We start from the raw sequence: 13,815 nt of genomic DNA on the forward strand, positions 1-13,815 counted from the left end.
GACCCTCACAGTCCTCTGCTCTTTAGCAACATGTCTTTCCCTTCCTGTGGGCGCGGGGAAGGAGACATGTAGGCATTGAACAAAGACTTCTCAGGTACCTGCCATGTGCCATGCCCTGTTCTCAACACTAGGGATACATAAGTGAAAAAATACAGATTATAAAACCCCTGCTCTTCTGGAGTTGACAATTTCTGGTGAAGAGGAGCAGACATTCAACAAGATAAATAGATAAGAAGGATAGTTTGTCAGATGGTTAAGGACTTTGGAGAAAAGGCAAGAGCAGGACTGCGGGGTGGATTGCAACTTTGAGTATGGTCGGAAGGGCCTCTCTCAGAAGGCGACATTAGACCTAAGTCCCAAAGAGGAAGCCTTGTGGGCCTCTGGAAGAGCATTCTAGGCAGAGAGAACTGCCAGTGCAAAGGCCCTGAGGTAGGAGTATTTTCAGCATGTTCAGGGACCACAGAGGCCAGTATAGCTGAAGCAGGATGAGTAAGGGGGTGAGTGGTGGTAGGTGAGGTCTGAGAGGTGATGGAACAGATTGTGGGAGGTGGGCCACAGCGAGGGCTCTGGCTTTTTCTCTGAGTGAGAGGGAGACATGGAAGGGCTCTGAGCAGAGGAGGGACTCAGGTGTTCACAGGCTCCCTGTTCCACCTCTACTCTAGCCTTCTCTCCTATCTCTGGAACCCCAGAGTTAGGAATATAAGTGCCCGGCCTGACCCGTGCTGACAGTGTAGCATACTGGTGAGGAGCTTTCTTCTCTGAGGACTTGAGTCCTGCCTCCAATACTTAGGGGCTCTGCCACTTTGGAAAGCAGCTTAACCTCCCTGGGCCTCAGCTTCCTCATCTGTAAAATGGAGATGTAAGGAGGTGGTGGGGTAATACTAAGTCTACACATATCCAATGTGAGACCATACAGATACGAAGTGCGGGGAAACGGGAGTATAGGTTGTGGCCACTCTGAGGCAAAGGAAGAAAATCACTTTCCCGAGGAAGAGATGATGAACTCTTTACCGAAGGTGGTGTGGCTGGGAAAGCGGCGGTGCCTTGGGGGGTCCTGCCAGAGGCCGAATAACAGGACCTGGGACTGACTCTGGAGAAAGGTGAGACACAGCAGACCCAAGCGGGGGCTAGGAATTCAGCTTGGAGGACTGGGAAGGTGGCGAGGCGGTCGTTGGGAGGGGTACCTGGAAGGAGGAAGACACTGGGTCACAGGGCGGTGGGGGGCGGGTGGCATCTAGGAGTCCGGGCACTGCCAGGGACAGGCAGAGCTTCTCCCCGACTTTGTTTAGGAGATGAATGAAAACTTCTCCGGATGTTCTGGTTTTTTAACTCAATCCGAAGGTCTCTACCTTCACAGAGTAAGATTTCCTCGACTGACACCAGTTACAATTCCTGGTGTGTTTGGCTTCTTCCTTGCCTTTTTCTTCTTTTTCTGTTTTTCTCCTTAAAATCCTTTTTCTGTTCTACTACTGGCTACCTGCTACTCCAACATACTGAAAATTTTATTTTTCAATCAACATTAGAAATGAACCACGATCTGTACCCTCCTGCTCATACAATTCAGGACTCTTGCATCTTTTTACTTTCCTATGCTTCCCCAAATCAGCTTGGATTCCCCCCCCCAAGCAAATGGCTCTCCCCTGTATCCAGGTGACTGTGCGGGGCAGTTCCTCCTTACCGTCTCTGCTTCCAGGTGCGGGGGCTCTGTCTGCGTCCACGCATGGCAAAGGTGGCACCCTGTCTCAGGTGTCAGGGATAGTGTGTAGGAGAGACTGTCTTCTGAGCCTGTTTGTAGGGTGATAGATGAGAGGGATGTGGGTATGATGGGAAAGTTCTCATGACCTTGGACTTACAGCCCCATCCATTATGCTCCCTTCCCAGGGCAGCCACACCCTGGGTCTTACCGCAGCTGGCATGGGGAACTGGTGTGGGTGGGATGGGGGCTGCAGGGGGGCTCACATCGCCCTTGGCCACTGGCCTCTTCTTACACTCCACCTTCACGCGGTCCCTGCAGTGTTTGTGGCAACACAGCCCACAGTCTGGGGGAAGGTCAGCAGTTAGCAGGCAGAGGCCCAGCCTGGGCACCCCCTTCATCTGGCCTGTAGGTGCTGGCCTTCCTTCCCACCACTGAGGCCTCACTCACCCCGACAGCGGTAGCCTTGCTTGGTGACGCCCCAGAGCTGGGAAGAGAAAGCAGAATTGGTGACATAGGCTGTGGGGGAAAGAGGGCAGTGGATGGGGCTGGGGTTGGTCTCTGGGAGTGTGGAGACCGTATGGGAAATTCTCAAGGTTGGAGGCTTAAGTGGGGACTAAAGGAATTTGGGGTTATTGTAAGTTTGGGGAGCCACCTGGGATATTAGATAAAATCTGGAATTAATGAACCATGAGTTTTATGGGCAGGGATGGTGTCTGTTGTGTCTTCTGTTGTGTGCCCCCCTACATAGCCCTCAAGTCTAGAACAATCTGGCACGCAGGAGATATTCCGTGAATAGGAAGTGAATGAAAACGTGGGTTTGGGAAATAATCCAAGGTTTGTGAATTAGTCTTGGTTTGGAGATTGAGAGATCAGTCTGTTATCCAGAGTTTGAGCATGCCTTGAATTTGAAAATTATTCAAGGTTTGAATTCTCTGGAGTCTAAAGACTTGGAAAGGGATTCTGCTTGGAGATGGTCCACCCAGGTCTGTGGAATTATCTAGGGTTTGGGATATTCGTAGTTTGGCAGCGATCCAAGATGGAGATCATCTGGGATTTCGGTTTTATCTAGACTCTGGGCATATTCAGTGTTTAGGGTTTATATGAGATGTGGGGATTATTTGAGACTGGGGAATTTTCCGGAATTTGGTGACCATCTGGGGCTTAGGGCCTGGGAGCCCTCTAGGGCAGGGCTGGCTTTCGAAACCTGGGCTGTGAGGAGTCAGGACCTGGGACTCTCTGGGCAAGATGGGCTGCAAGGCCGATAGAGGGGGCAGGGTACTCACAAAGCCATTGCAGCTGTCACAGAAGGTGGGCTTGCGGAAGGTGACCTCCTGGAAGGTGTGCAGGAAGGCCAGGCCCAGCTTGGCGCAGATGGCGCTAGCCCGGAGCAGGTAGCCAGTCAGCTCCTCTCGGCTGTAGGAGCCATTCCTAGGGGCAGAGATTGTACCTCAGCGTGATTGGCCCCTTTCTCCCAGGAGTCCCGGCAGCCCCAGTGTCCTCATCTTTGGGGGACCTAGAAGTCAGGAGTACTTACCCCTGGCGGGGGGGTGGGTGAAGCCCGTGGCAGGCAAAGGGGAAGTTGCCTGAAAGTCGCTCAAAGTCCTCCTGAGAGATGGTTCCTCGGCCTTCAGGGTCGTAATTCTTGAACACAGACTTCAGAGGAGTATGGAAAAGAGTAAGGCCAAACCATGATCCTCCTGGTCTTGGATCTCTTCTGGGTCAGGACTGTACAGATGCCTTCCTTCCTGGCCCCCAGTGGCCAGGCCACAGTCCCCTCCTTACCTCCACCAGCTGCTCTACGTGCCGACCCAGGGTGGCCCTGTCGGGCTTAGGTGTCACGCCAGGGGCCCACTCCACCACGAGGGGCGCTTTGAAGGGGGAGGGTGGCTGGGGCCGGGACAGAGGGGAGCAGTTAGTCAGTGTGGGCTTGGGCTGGTGGGCAGGGGGCAGGGGGCAGGGGGCAGGGGCAGGGGGGAGTTCTTACCAGACTCTTGGGACAGCGGGGTTCCCGGGCGTAAGAAAGCTCATAGATCTCATCCTCTGTGTAGAAGAGATCCAGGGAAAGCTGTGGGGTGGGAGGGGGGGAAGGGCGTTACCGATCCTTGTCTCCATCCTCCTACCTACGGCCTGGCCTGTGCCTTGCCTGGATCCCCATTTGTATCCTCTTCCCAAAGCCCCTCTTTTCTGGGGACTCCTAGGCTCCCCTCTCCCACCGAGGCCCCGGTCCATCTCCACACCCCCTTTTCCTAGGTCTAGAAATGCCATCTTCTCACTGAGGCTTATTTTGGGTCCTGTTTAAACTTGTAAACCCCTATGACTTTCCTTGCTGGTTTCTACTTTAGTTTTCACTATTAGCACTTATCCTCTGAAAGACCATATGATTTACTCGTTTACTTTGTTTTATTGGCTGTCTCTCCTACTGGGAAGTCAGCCCCACAAGAACAGCAGTTTTTTTTTCCCTGATGTGCTAAGCAGTGTCTGGCTCACAGCAGGTGCTCGATAAATATTTGGGCTCGATGGCCTTCTAGAATCAGCAGAACACAGAGCTTTGGGCACCAGTCATCTTAGGGCAAGACCAACTTCACAAGCAGGCTCCACATTCGGAAGGGCCCCACTTCACTTAATCCCCTGCTGTCACCATCCTGAAATTCTGAAGAATTTTGAGTAAGGAGCCCCATATTTCATTTTGCACGGGGTACTACGAATTACATAGCTGGTCCTGTCTTGGGGTTGGAAAATCAGTCTTAGACTCCATGGCCTTCAGAATCCCAGTCTCTCTCAATTTCTAGATTCATGGGCAGAGAATACATATATAAAATTATATAAATAGAATGCATCCAGAACCACACACTCCCAATCTGAAGATGTAGTGTGGTGGTTAATATATGGTAACACACAGGTTCTGAGGCTGACCTGCTTGGGTTCAAATCCGGGTCTTACTGCTGTGGGACAGCAGATCAGTGACTTCACCTTGTGGACCTCAGTTTCCCAATCTGTAGAATGGGCATGACAAGGACGCGGACCCTCCTGCACCCAGGACCCTGTCTGCAGAGCCTACAGGTGCGGTCTCTGGGACCCCAGCCTGGGCGGGGCCGGGCGGCTCACCGTGAGCAGGTGCAGCAGGTCCTCACTGGCGCTGCACGGGGGGTGCTGCCTCTGGAGGGCAGCCAGCTCCTGCAGCCGCAGATAGAGGTTGTTGAGTTTGGGTAGGTGTACTCGGCCGTCAGGCAACCTGTCGGGCTGTGCCTCATGCAGGGACACCAGGTCTTTGAGGTGTACGCCCAGGACGGGCAGCCGGAAGCCCGTGCAGTCAGCCCAGGCCCGGCGGTAGCGGGCGTAGTTGTTGTGGGCAGCAAGAAGCTCAGACAGCTCCAGCAGGGCCTGTGTGGGAGGGCATATTGTGGGGGGCGGGTGTTGTGAGGGAGGCCATTTCTGCTCCCTTCGCCCCCGGGAGGGGAGTGTCCTGGCAGCCTCCCATTTGGGTTCTGCACTCCCAGGGGCCCAGGGGTAATTTGGACATCTACCTCCATGTTCCACATTGGCCTCAGCATCCCCTCCCCCTCAACTGCTCTTCCGTTTGGGTTCCCATCTCAGAAAAGCTCCATATCCCCCATTCCCCAGGCTAGAGTGATTTTTTTCCCCCAAACTGAAATCTGTTATCATTACTTTCCCCAAAACTGAAATGAGTCATCATTACTGAACCTTTCCTAGCTCCCCATTGCCCTCTGGATAAAGCCCAGAGTCCTTAGATCAGCTTAAAGATCTCAACAGGATCTTCCCCTGGGCATCTCCAGGCTAATTTCCTGCCAGATCCTGACCCCTACACTAGACTCTCCCCATACACTTCCCGGGACACGCCTAACCTGTGCTCCTCCCATGGGTGGCCTAAATTCAGTGTCCTTAGGGGCATCATTTCAGTCCCCTCCTGGGACTCCCAAGTTCTCTGCTACCATCTCTCTCATCTGTCTCTCTCCAGTCCTGCTCAGGACTGGAAACAGTGGAGAGGGGTCAGCATGAGGTGTGCATGCTTGAAGAGGGAGGAAGAAAGGCAGAGGAGGACAGTCTGGGGTTCTGTCCCATTTGGAGGGCAAGATCTCCAGGTAGCTCCAGGGCCCCTGGGTAGGGATGGAGGGGATGGGGGAAAAGTGTGGGGCTTCAGGATAATTGACCGCTGGAACTTTGGGGAGAATAGTGGGGGTTCACCTTGGTGCTGTCAGGGCTCAGGTGGGCATGGGAGTCCTTGAGTCTGGAGATGGCACTGTGACACAGGCCCCCCGTGACGGCCATCAGTGTGTTGAAATTCTGCAGCTGGTGGAGCCTCTAGGAAGGGAGGGTGATGCAGAGATGGTGGGTATCACATGGGGGAGAGGCAAAATGGGGGTTCCCATGACGGCATCCCAGTTGAATTGGGGTGTCAGGCATGTGTGGGTATGGGCCACTGTGAGCATCAGGTGGGAGGTGGCAGGAAGTGGAGTGGCTGGAGGTGGGAGTGTCAGGAAGGAATGGGCTGCATGCAGGTGTACAGGCATTGCGTGGGGGGTCAGGCGGGTGACAGACTGACATGGGGTCAGAAAAAACTGGGGGCGGGAGTCAGGCAAGTGTGAGGAGTTAGACAGGTTTGAGGATGAGACAGGTGTGGGGGATTCAGACATATGTCAGGTGACAGGCGCTTGGGGGTCAGACAGCTCTGAGAGTCAGACAGCTGAAGGGAGATGGCCTGGGTTCTGGGCTGGAGTTAGGAGCCCGGCAGAGGTGAATGGGGCCAGAGTGAAATGGAAGCGTCAGGGGGGCAAGAGGGACAAGTGTGGGGTCAGCTGAGCATCAGGGCCAACTGCCCCATCCTTCCCTTTTCCAAGTTTGCAGGTCAGAGGTCGCTGAGGGGATGGGGTGGAGCCAGAGGAATGGAAGACCGCGTGACCGAGGACACCCCTGGCGGACGCTGGAATCTCCAGGTCCGGGGGACCCGCACAGGCAAGGCAAGGAGATGGCACAGGCGAGAGGAAGGGCGTGGCCTGAGAGGAAGTACGCGAGGGGTGTGGCCACGGTGGTGGCAGGAGGCTTCCCTTTTCTCCAGAAAGGAGCAAAGGTGTCTATTTAGGGAAGGGGAAGAGAGAGGTTGTGACACAATGAGGCTGGGCCATAGAGAGACCTGACGTGATGCAGAGGGAGGCATGCAGTGTCGCGAAGGGACAGCTGGGACCTAGAGACAGAGGTGGGAGGTGACACAAACGTGGGGGCCTGCCAGAGACGCTTTCGCTGCCCTGTGGACAGAACATTCGGGTATAAGGCTTGGGGGACGGGCCAAGAGAGGACATCGTCAACAGCTACGTCAAGGACCAAGTGGGGCCAGGGCAGGTGTGACGTGGTGATATCAAGGTCAAGGAAGAAGTGCAGTCACAGTCCCGGGTTAGAACCTCCAGACAGGGACATCAGGGGCGGAGTCGGGGTGGGCGTGATGCAAAGGGGGCCGGGGCCAGGGTGTGGATAACTTCACTCCTGGGCTGGTCAGCAGCGGCGAGGCCTGGCAGTTGGACTGCGAGGCGGGTGGGTCAGTTATCTGCGCCGGGCCGCTCTTTCAGCCCCTCAGCCCCTCCGGGCGGGCCTCACCTGTGCCACCTGGATGAACTTGTCCAGCACCTGCGCACGTTGTCCGGGCCCAGGACGGCTCAGCACCATGACCTGCACCCAGCGGGACACGCTGTTGCTGAGCCCTACGGATCCCTCCAGGGACGGGCAGCCCTGCACGGAGCCCTGCAAAACGTAGCCCCGCAGGTCCTGGGGCTGGGGGTGAGGTGGGCGTCAGGGTGGGCAGTGGTGCCTCGGCCTTGCCCTCACACGCCCATCCCCCTAGCAGTTAGGACCTCTGGGGTCCTAGTCTGGCTGTCACATGTCCTTGACATCACCGTGCCCCTTCCCGCTGACGAGAAATGTTTAAATAAAGTCAACACCATTCTGAGCCCTCTGTCTTATCAACTAATTTAATCCTCACGTCAACTCTACCGAGTGAATACCCTACTGTATTATTCGCGTTTTAGAGATGAGGTCCGTTGAGTCACAGAGAGGGATAATTTGCCCAGGGTCACACAGGTGTGAACCCAGTCTGTTGCTCATAACTGTATACCTGACTGGTATTCAGTGAGCAAAGGGAAGGATGGCAAAGAGGGCATGAAAGCAATTTCTATTTGTCCTGCTCAAGGGGTCAGCGTTCCATACCTATGCGTCCCGCACTCTGTGTGCAGTGTGTGATCGATCAGGAAATTTCCATGTTAAGGAACCCGATCACCGCCTTCCCTTGAAGTAGTGATGGCAATAGCTAATACTTATATATAGGTTGAAGCATACGAAATTGTCATTTGGGTGGGTAAAATATGGCAAAACATGGCAATTATAGATTGTTCTACCAGGTAGCATTCACTCTGGACAAAAGACTGATCCTATGAGGCAGGAAGTGTTAAATTCCCCCTTTTATAGATAATGGAACTAAGGCACAGTGAACTTAAATGCTTCTTGAATAAATGAATAATTAATAAAATATTTTGAGCACTTACTGTGTGCCAGGCACTGTGACAGGCATTTTTTTTTTTTTTAAGTAGGCTTCACACTCAATGTGGGGCTTGAACTCATGACCCTGATATCAAGACTTGAGATCAAGAGTCAGTCAGATGACTGAGCCACACAGCACTCCCTGACAAGCATTTTTAAATGGACATATTAATTTAATTCTCCCAACCATCTAATGAAGTCTTATGATCTCCATTTTATAAATGAGAAGTCTGAGTCCCAGAAAGGTTGAGAAACTAAATCAAAGTTACACAGATGAGGAAGGGCTGAGGATTTGAACCCAGGAGTTCTGTCCTCAGCCAGCTTATTTTTCCGAACCTCCTAGCCCCCATGTTTGAGAGTTTGAGATCTCTGCCTAATGCCCATGTAGGGGTCCTCTGAGTCGCCCTGGGCTCCACCCCACTCCCTGTCACCCCCAGGTGGGGGAAGAGGCTCCTCACCGTGATTGCCTGGAAGGACCGGAACTCCAGGTAAGTGAGGTGCTGAGCCAGCTCCCCCGTCTCCAGGTGGTCGAAAAGCAAGGACACTTTGCGCTTTTTGCCTAGGCCTGGGCTGCTCATGGGGTGCGGGGGGCCAGGGCCACCAGGACTCAGGCTGGGAGCAAAGAGGGGCAGGGTATCGGGCAGGGTATTGTACAGGGTGGTGGATGGGGGGTTGAGGAGGGAGATGACAGAATGGGGGTGGAGAGTGACTGACTCACAGGTTGGAGGAGTCTCCCAGGCTCCTCTGGGCAGAGTTGCCCTCCTGCTCCACAGTGGCCCAGAAGCGACCTATCACCTCTTCTAACTGAGGCTCCTGGTGTACAGTCTCAGGGTGTTGGGTCAGCCAGTATCTGAGGGTGGTTTAGAGGTGGTGAGATGAGGCTGGGCATGGGGAAGTTCTCTGAAAGGGGTCTCTTGGGCTGAGGAGTCTCTAGGTATTGGATTAGGGGTTTCTGGAAGGTTAGGGTTTGGAGAGGCACCAGATGGGGCTGTCTCTAGGGCTGGGGGCCTCTAACTGCAGGCTGGGGACTCAATGGGAGAGAAACTGGGGGGACCTTTTGGAGGTGGGATTGCTAGGAAGGAGGATAGTGGGAGGTGGGTCTCCAGAACTAAACTGGGGCTTCTGAGGGGTGAGATGTTTGGGGAACAAGGTGAGAGTGGTCTTAAAAGTTAGGCCAGGGCATATGGGAGGTTGGGGGATCAGAGCTGGAGGTCTCTGGACATCAGTTATGAGAGGGTCTCTAGGATCTGGTCATGGGTCTCTAAGAGGTAAGGGCTCTAAGGAGCAGAACAGGGAGGGTCCTGGGAACCAAACAAGGCCTATCTCAGAAGTGGTATTTGGGGGAGCAGGGCTAGTAGGTCTGTGAGGAATCAGTCTGGGGAATCTCTGGGAGGTGTTTTTGGGAGTAGGGAACAAGACAGGGGTCTTGAGTCATGGGAGTCGAGGTCTGGGCCCAGCCCTACCTGAGCAGGTGACAGATCTGGAGCCGCCTCTGTTCCTGTGTGTTCCCTGTGGCCTCCTGGTACTTGAGTTCTGGTCAAGGCTCTGATATCCAGCATCCCAAACCTGCCTGTTTACCCTGTCCCCATCTCCCCCGACTCTCGGGTCTCTGCCCTCTACCCTCCATGCCCTGCTCATGGCCTTGGGAGGATATAAGGTCAGCAGTCGGGCAGCGAGGTGGGTAGAAGGCAGCACCCAGCTGTGCATGGCCAGTACCATGTTGAGAATGTGGTCCCCACGGCGCAGGCTGCCTGTTGAGTCTAGGGGCGGGAGAAGGGGACTCTGTGTCGGAATGGGTCCTGGCCAAGAGACTGCACCGTCTCCAGAGCCCCTGGAATTGTCTTGTTTGAACTCCAGCTCTCCCTCTTTCTCCCTGCATGAATTAGGGCAGGCAGCTTGCCCTCCTGAGGGTGTCTCGGTTTGCTTGTCTGTACTGGGCAGAGACCAGCATAGCACCTGGCAAGTCACGGTGTAGATGGAAATAGCATCAGACCTCCTCCCCCTCCGCATCTCAGGAAAAAGAAACGTGTGTGTTTCTCTTGTCCTGAATGTTGTGGTTGAGATTCATTCCACACACCCTTGCTACCACTTTATACCTACCCCCGCACCCAAAACTGAGGCCTAGAAAGAGGTGGCCGCTTTGCCACCTTAGGACTGGGGCGGTTGGCCAGGGAAGGGGATACTCACCGAAGGACTGAATGCATTTCTCCAGCATCTCGTCTTCGCTGCAGCCGCCCTCATTCAGCATGCCCAGAGCCATGGAAGCCATGACCTTGCTGATTTCCCGTGGGCTGGGGCACGTCTTGTGGCGCCGGGCCTGTCGGGGCCGGCCCCGCCCCCCTGTCTTTCCTGGGCATTCCTGGTGGGACTTCCTGTGGGCACAGCCCCCGGGGAATCATGTCCTTTGGGCAGACCCCCAGAATTCTTCTTGACCCCAAAACCCCAAGACATCATGGGAGAAAACCCCTGGAGTGTTCCAGATCACGGGAGCCTTCTCCTGCCAGCAAACTCAAAGGATTACTCCTGCCCCCTTCAAGGAATCAGGGGAAAAGACTCTCAAGATCACCCTGAACCCCAAGGAAATCATGGAAAAGTAGACCCCCAGGATTAGTAAGGACCTTCCAGAGAGTTGTAAGAACTCCTTCCTCCAGGCATTGACCCCAAATTCCCCTTGACTATATAATTCCAAGGCCTTATGGAGACATTTCCTGTTGGCAGAATCCTGGAATGACTCTTGACCTCCCAGGGAATCATGGGACACCAGCATCCCACCCCTCCTACCCCCACTCCCCCAATCATTCCTTCCTGTCCTTGCCAGGTTCTGCCTTCAGGGAGATCCTCAGAATTCCCCTTTGCTCTCCAGTGGTGGTCCCTCCTTCCCCCAGGCTTCATGAAAGCAGCAGACCCCTGAGAGTCCGTCCGTCCCTCCTCCCCAAGCTGGACTGCCTCCTAAGGCGATAGACCCCTCCCCTAAGCCAGTACTTTGGCAGGACCTGAGTCTTAGCCGCCAGCCTGGGTCCCTAGGTTTGGAGAGAAGATATGGATGCAAAGTGGCCTCACCAGGGCTCTTCAGAGCTGGGCAGGGTCCCTGGGGTGAGGCAGCTTCAAGGAAAGTTTAAAAATAACCCTTGCTCTGCCCTGTGCCTCCCTGAGGCTTGTGTTCCAGTTGGGGAAAGAGGGTAATGGAGAGACAGGGATGGTAGAGGAAGGAGGGAGCAGAATCCAGGCTGAATGAGCTTGGCTTCCACAAGAGTTAGACAGAGTGGGAATAGAGGAATTTATGTTGGCTGTGTGACTTTGTGCTAGTCACTTAATGTCGCTGAGCTTCAGTTTCTGTCATCCTTAGACTTTCCCCAGGAATTTATTATGAACATCCAATGCTTTGCTTTTCAAAAGTGCTAAATAAGGGATTTAGTTTGGGGCACCTGGGTGGCTCAGTCGGTTGTGTCTGCTCTGGGCTCAGGTCATGATCTCAGGGTCCTGGGATCAAGGCCCGCATGGAGCCACACCTGAAGCCTGCTCAGTGGGGAGTCCACTTTTCCTTCTCCCTCTGCCCCTTCCTCCACTCGTGCAGGTGCTCTCTCTCTCTGTCTCAAACAGACAAACAAACAAATAATAATATCTTAAAAAAAAAAATAAGGGACTTAGTTTGCTGAAGCTGTTAAGTGGCCAGAGATGGGGAAGTCGAACTTGAGATACAGAGAATGTGATGGGGCAAACTAGAAGCCAGGCCTGGGGTACAGAGTGAAAGCAGAAGTGAGGCGACCCTCATCACAAGGGCACTGCCATATCCCTGGCGCATCCTAAGGGTTCAGAGAATCAGTCCTGAGTGTTCTTGAGCTGGCATTTACTGAGCATTGAATATGTGCTGGGCGGAGGCTTGTGCATTTGTCTAGATCAGTGGTTCTCAAAGCATAGTCCAACTGGTACCACCAGCAACACCTGGAAACCCGATAGAAATATAAGTTCTCAGGGCACCTGGGTGGCTCAGCGGGTTAAGTCTCTGCCTTCAGCTCAGGTCATGATCTCAGGGTCCTGGGATTGAGCCCCGCATCAGGCTCTCTGCTTAGCAGGAAGCCTGCTTCCCTCTCTCTCCCTGCCTGCTGCTCTGCCTACTTGTGATCTCTCTCTCTCTCTCTGTCAAATAAATAAACAAAATCTTAAAAAAAAAAAAAAAAGAAAAGAAATACAAATTCTCAGTTCCCACCAGAGAACTACAGATTCAGAAACTTTAGAGGTGGGCCCAGTGTATGTGTGTGTTTTAAAGACTTTTTATTTTTAAGTAATCTCTGTCCCTATCGTGGGGCTTGAACTCACCACCCTGAGATCAAGAGCCATCTGCTTCACCGACTGAGCTAGCTAGGTGCCACTGACAGTCTGGGTTTTACAAGCCTTCCAGGTGGTTCTGATGCATGCTCAAGCTTGGGAACCACTGTTCCAGACTGTCTCACTGAGGACTTCCCAGGCCCTCCTGGGGGGTGGGGTGGGGGGTGTTATTCTATTAACAGAGGAAGAAACTGGGGCATGGAACAATTAAGTGACTTACCTAAGGTCACACAGCCAGAAAATGAGGCAGCCAGGTCTCCGCCACTAAACTGCTGGATGTTATGGGGAGGGGACCCCTCTGCCCATCAGAGACATGCCAGAGGAGGCTGGAGGAGTTACTCAGGCTAGGGACCCAGCCACCATCGCCCCTGGGAGGACAGGAAAGCAAGTTTGTCCAGGTCATGGGAAGCCCATTCCAGAAGCTGCGAGGCCCTTACCAGTGGACAGTCTGCTCTCCATAGTGCCTAGAGCAGCCAGGAGGGGTTTAAGAAGCAGGAGAGCCACCTTGCCCTGCGTCATCCTCCCCTCCCCTGGGGCAGGGCCCGGCAGGAGCCCGGAGTTTCCAGTTTAGGAGCAGGGGGCAGCAAGGGACGCCAGGAAGAGCCCCAGGAGGACAGAGACACCTAATCCAGGGAGCAAGGAGGAGTGGGGGCGGGGCAGAAGGGGATACAGAGCAGCTGAAACTCCAGAGACAGCAAGGACCAGCCTCAGATGCTCAGACACACAGCCCCAGCCCTAGCAGCCCTGGACTCCCTGAAGTACTTTTCACCTGTGTCCCCTGCCCCTGCTCCAGCTCCTGTCCCTAGAGCCTGAGCCCCTGCCAGCTGCCTTAGTACTCCCCAGCCTTCCTGTGCAGCCAGAGACCCAAGGCCTTAGGGTGCTCCCGGTCTCCTTGGGAAGGGTCCTCTCACCTCTTGCTGTCTTTCCTGTTCATGTTTCCTGGTGGGGGGAGGGGGTCTTGCCAGCCAGAGTCTGGCTCAGTTCCCCCTCCCCAGTGCTCCAGCTTCTTAGCCCCTTGGGAGCTGGGGCCTCCTCAGTGCTTGGGAAGAAAAGAGGAACTGCCCCTCCCCACCCAGCCCCAGGCCAGGGGGAAGGAAGAGGCTGGGGAGAGACCAAAGGTCCCCCCTCCCCCACATGGGGATCCCTTCAGGCTGAGGTTTCCGGTGCTGCCGCCCCCACCCCCAGTCACCCAGCGGGCTCTCTCTCTATCTCCCCCATCTTTCGGTCTCTAGACCCGTGATTCTCTGTTC

General features: G+C 54.4%; 1 protein-coding gene across 1 annotated transcript; it reads right to left on the reverse strand.

Annotated features, from left to right (window-relative positions):
- Positions 1-24: 24 nt before the first annotated feature.
- RASGRP4 (RAS guanyl releasing protein 4) lies at positions 25-13,598 on the reverse strand. Its single transcript, XM_047712115.1, has 17 exons — positions 13,477-13,598; positions 10,427-10,611; positions 9,894-9,999; positions 9,703-9,765; positions 8,958-9,089; positions 8,698-8,851; positions 7,304-7,477; positions 5,900-6,016; positions 4,802-5,077; positions 3,681-3,761; positions 3,479-3,583; positions 3,231-3,349; positions 2,980-3,124; positions 2,144-2,180; positions 1,905-2,039; positions 1,679-1,785; positions 25-1,184 (listed from the first exon to the last, which is right to left on the reverse strand). Exons 1-17 carry the CDS (start codon positions 13,497-13,499, stop codon positions 1,128-1,130), a joined length of 2,016 nt encoding a protein of 671 aa, XP_047568071.1. The 5' UTR covers positions 13,500-13,598; the 3' UTR covers positions 25-1,127.
- Between the last annotated feature and the right edge of the window lie 217 nt (positions 13,599-13,815).

Source organism: Lutra lutra, chromosome 17 (genome assembly GCF_902655055.1).
Source record: "Lutra lutra chromosome 17, mLutLut1.2, whole genome shotgun sequence".
Classification (NCBI taxonomy): domain Eukaryota; kingdom Metazoa; phylum Chordata; class Mammalia; order Carnivora; family Mustelidae; genus Lutra; species Lutra lutra.

Excerpts from the sequence above, each read along its gene's own strand:
- RASGRP4 (XM_047712115.1), bottom strand. The coding sequence starts at position 13,499 with ATGAACAGGAAAGACAGCAAGAG. Across the intron at positions 3,762-4,801 it reads ACCTGCTGCACCTGCTCACG|CTTTCCCTGGATCTCTTCTA; the intron begins GTGAGCCGCCCG and ends CCCACCCCACAG. Across the intron at positions 3,350-3,478 it reads ACGTAGAGCAGCTGGTGGAG|TCTGTGTTCAAGAATTACGA; the intron begins GTAAGGAGGGGA and ends ACTCCTCTGAAG.